The sequence below is a fragment of the Centruroides sculpturatus genome, unplaced genomic scaffold (genome assembly GCF_000671375.1).
Source record: "Centruroides sculpturatus isolate CEXI.00-Female unplaced genomic scaffold, Cexi_2.0 scaffold1027, whole genome shotgun sequence".
In the NCBI taxonomy this organism is placed as follows: domain Eukaryota; kingdom Metazoa; phylum Arthropoda; class Arachnida; order Scorpiones; family Buthidae; genus Centruroides; species Centruroides sculpturatus.
Genome location: NW_019385324.1, coordinates 4,227 through 7,122, shown reverse-complemented (window position 1 = coordinate 7,122; position 2,896 = coordinate 4,227). Strand labels below are relative to the sequence as shown.

The 2,896-nt window shown below is 26.0% G+C and overlaps 1 protein-coding gene across 1 annotated transcript in view; it reads left to right on the top strand.

Moving 5' to 3' along the window:
• LOC111637653 (rho GTPase-activating protein 1-like) overlaps positions 1 to 2,298 on the top strand; it is a 30,810-nt gene extending 28,512 nt beyond the window's left edge. The window contains exon 7 of the mRNA XM_023383196.1: positions 2,129 to 2,298. Within this exon, the coding sequence (XP_023238964.1) occupies positions 2,129 to 2,231 (103 nt within the window). The 3' untranslated portion in view covers positions 2,232 to 2,298. The remainder of the gene's footprint in view (positions 1 to 2,128) is intronic.
• Positions 2,299 to 2,896: the final 598 nt, after the last annotated feature.

Sequence of the window (2,896 nt, the reverse complement as noted above, 5' to 3'; positions counted from 1 at the left end):
GACATAATAAATAAAATAAATTCAGATATTTGACCAAAATGGTCGATATATAATTCAATAAAATATTTATTTATTATAAAAATATTATTTTTTTCCCATGTAAAAAAACAAAATTACTTTCTGAACAACCCAATAGAATCATTTTAATGAAAAAAATGTAATTAAAATATTAAATTATTAAACTAATAATGATAGACAATTATGCTAATTTTTAAGTAATTAAAATAAATGTAAAATTAATATTTTGTGATCTAATTTGATTGATTATATTTTAATTAAATTTTATTTCTGATATTTTTAATCATTTTTATTTATATTCAGTACTTAAACTTTATTTCAAATTTTTGCTGGTTCTTTTTCTTCTTAAGTAAAATTTCTAGAAGAAAGCATAATTAGTTACTGAAATACACAACACAGAAGTGATACATAACAGTATTGTAACATTTTATTTAGATAATTAAATATATATTAATTAATAAAATACTTAATTAAAATATTTCTCTTTCAAATAAAATGCTAACTTTTTAGTTTAAAAAAAAGTACTAAACATTAGAATTATCAAAGATGAAAATAGCATAGAAATAATAAAGCTTAAATTCAAATATTATTTCTTTGAGTGTTTATATAAATTTCATGAAACTTTAATAATAATTATATGGTAATAACTTATGTGCTACTTAAAAAGAAAATTAATCATGCTATTGAATTGAAATGAATCATTGCTTTTGACTTTATAAAATAAAAGCATACAAACTTTCTTCATAATAAAAATTCATATTCAGAGAAATAAAACATTAAAAAGTAGTTATTGCCTCTAATGTACTTTTTAACAGATCTGTTACAATTTTCTTTTATCTTTTCAAATCATTGCATTTGTAAGAATGCCGATTGGGGGGAATTTTATTCTCTACCGTCAGGATGGTCTAAGGTCTACACATGTGGGTGGCGTTTTATGAGGCAGCAAAAGACAAGTATTTTACAGAGGCAAATCATTTATTCTTGATCGAAATTTCTTACATATTTTTAGGAAAAGGTCCTTGGATTCAAAACTCCAAGATGTCTTCAGTCCTAATGATTGGATGACTGATGTTTTTCTTTGGTAAAGCTGGAGAGGAGCCCTGGGGCAATGGTGTGTTAAAGTTTGGATGCAAACAGTCACAAGATAGTGGCGATCGGAAGCACCAAGGGAGGACGACAAACACAATAGGTGTCTGGCGAAAGTCTTAGTAGAAGCCTCATTGTCCTTGGAATTGGTGTTTTAAAAGTTTTTCAAGATCAGCTTTTTGCTAATTGGACAGACTTTACATCATCGCTTTCTAATTGATCTTCTACCCATCTCCAGATATAAATGGAGCTTTGTAAAGTTCGTGGGAAAGGTCAGCTGGAGATGGTTTATCCAACATCATCTTTTAGACTCTGATTGTGTTTAATAGTTGACTATGACACCTACGCTCATTTTGATATTTTTTCTAGTTTCGTTTTACTTTCTTAACTGCGTCTTAACTTTAATATTTTAAATTTTCTTTTTCTAAATCTAAAATTTTGTTTTTTCCTCTACTCTTTATGAGCGTCGACATCAAAGTTCGGTGTTGCTGTTTCGACACTTACATAATTTGTTAAGTTCAATCATGTCTTTCCTTTTTGGGGGGGACTATTTCTGGGGCCTTACATATTTAACAGCAATATGACTACATGATTTCTTGAGAGATTTTTGTATGATTCCATAGCCACAAAGATATGAAACAATATCTCAAGAGCCATGTCTTGAAACTGTAATATAACAGTAATGACATTAATAATTCTAATATAAATAGTTCTAAGAAACATATCATAGAATTATAATTTTATGTAGTTACATTTTTAATGTTAATACCATTCCTAAGAAAAACAAAACAATGATTATTATATTTGAAGTATATTTAGCAGTTTTTTTTTAATTTTGGTTCAGATATTAAATATTGTAAATATAAATAATAATAATTTATATTTATAGTAATAATTAGTAAAAAGAATAATTTTGGATAATTGTGGTTTGTTTTTTGTTCATTATTTTAAACAAACAATTGTGAGAAAATTTGATATTTAAATTTGTCTTTATAACTATTAATTTAATGTTTTATCATTTTAGTGTAAAATTTGGCAAGAAAATGATGTATGTAAATTATCTTCATGAGTTAAGACATCATCTTCACTTTGAACAATTAGCTATTCCTAAACCTGTTCTAGAGTAAGTTTTACATTAACTAAGATAAATAAACTGTTTTTTGAATAGTTTCCTTTTATTTGTTAATGTGTTCTCAAATATAAAAATGCCTTTAAAACCCTTCAATTACCATATTCATTTTATTAAATTTTTGAACTATAACATTGTAGAAATAATTCTACTGTAGATTCAAATATCATATTTTATCATTGGATAGTTATATTAATTAATATTAAGCTCTGTGATATTTAAGAAATATAAAATTTGCTTATTGATAATAAAATGATGATATATAAGTATAAAACTGGCAAGCACACCATACAGCAAGCAGAGGTTGAGAGTTCAAACCGTGTCCTGAGCAGTTCTTTTCTTCCAGATGATTCTAAAATTATTTAATAAATTATTAAAATCATAATCATTAATTTAAATAAGAGATGGTGCCATATACCTCTAGTGACAAATTAAGTAGTATTCAATTATTAAATAGTGGATTTATAACCTGATTATTTAAGATGATCATTTGGTTATGTATATATATATACAGTGGTACCTCAGGATACGAAATTAATCCGTTCCGAAACTGAGATCGTATCATGAAAATGTCGTAAGGTGGATCATCTTTTCCCATACGATTACATGTAAAACCAAATAATTCGTTCCAACGCGAAAAACATACTCAAATTAAAGCCAAGT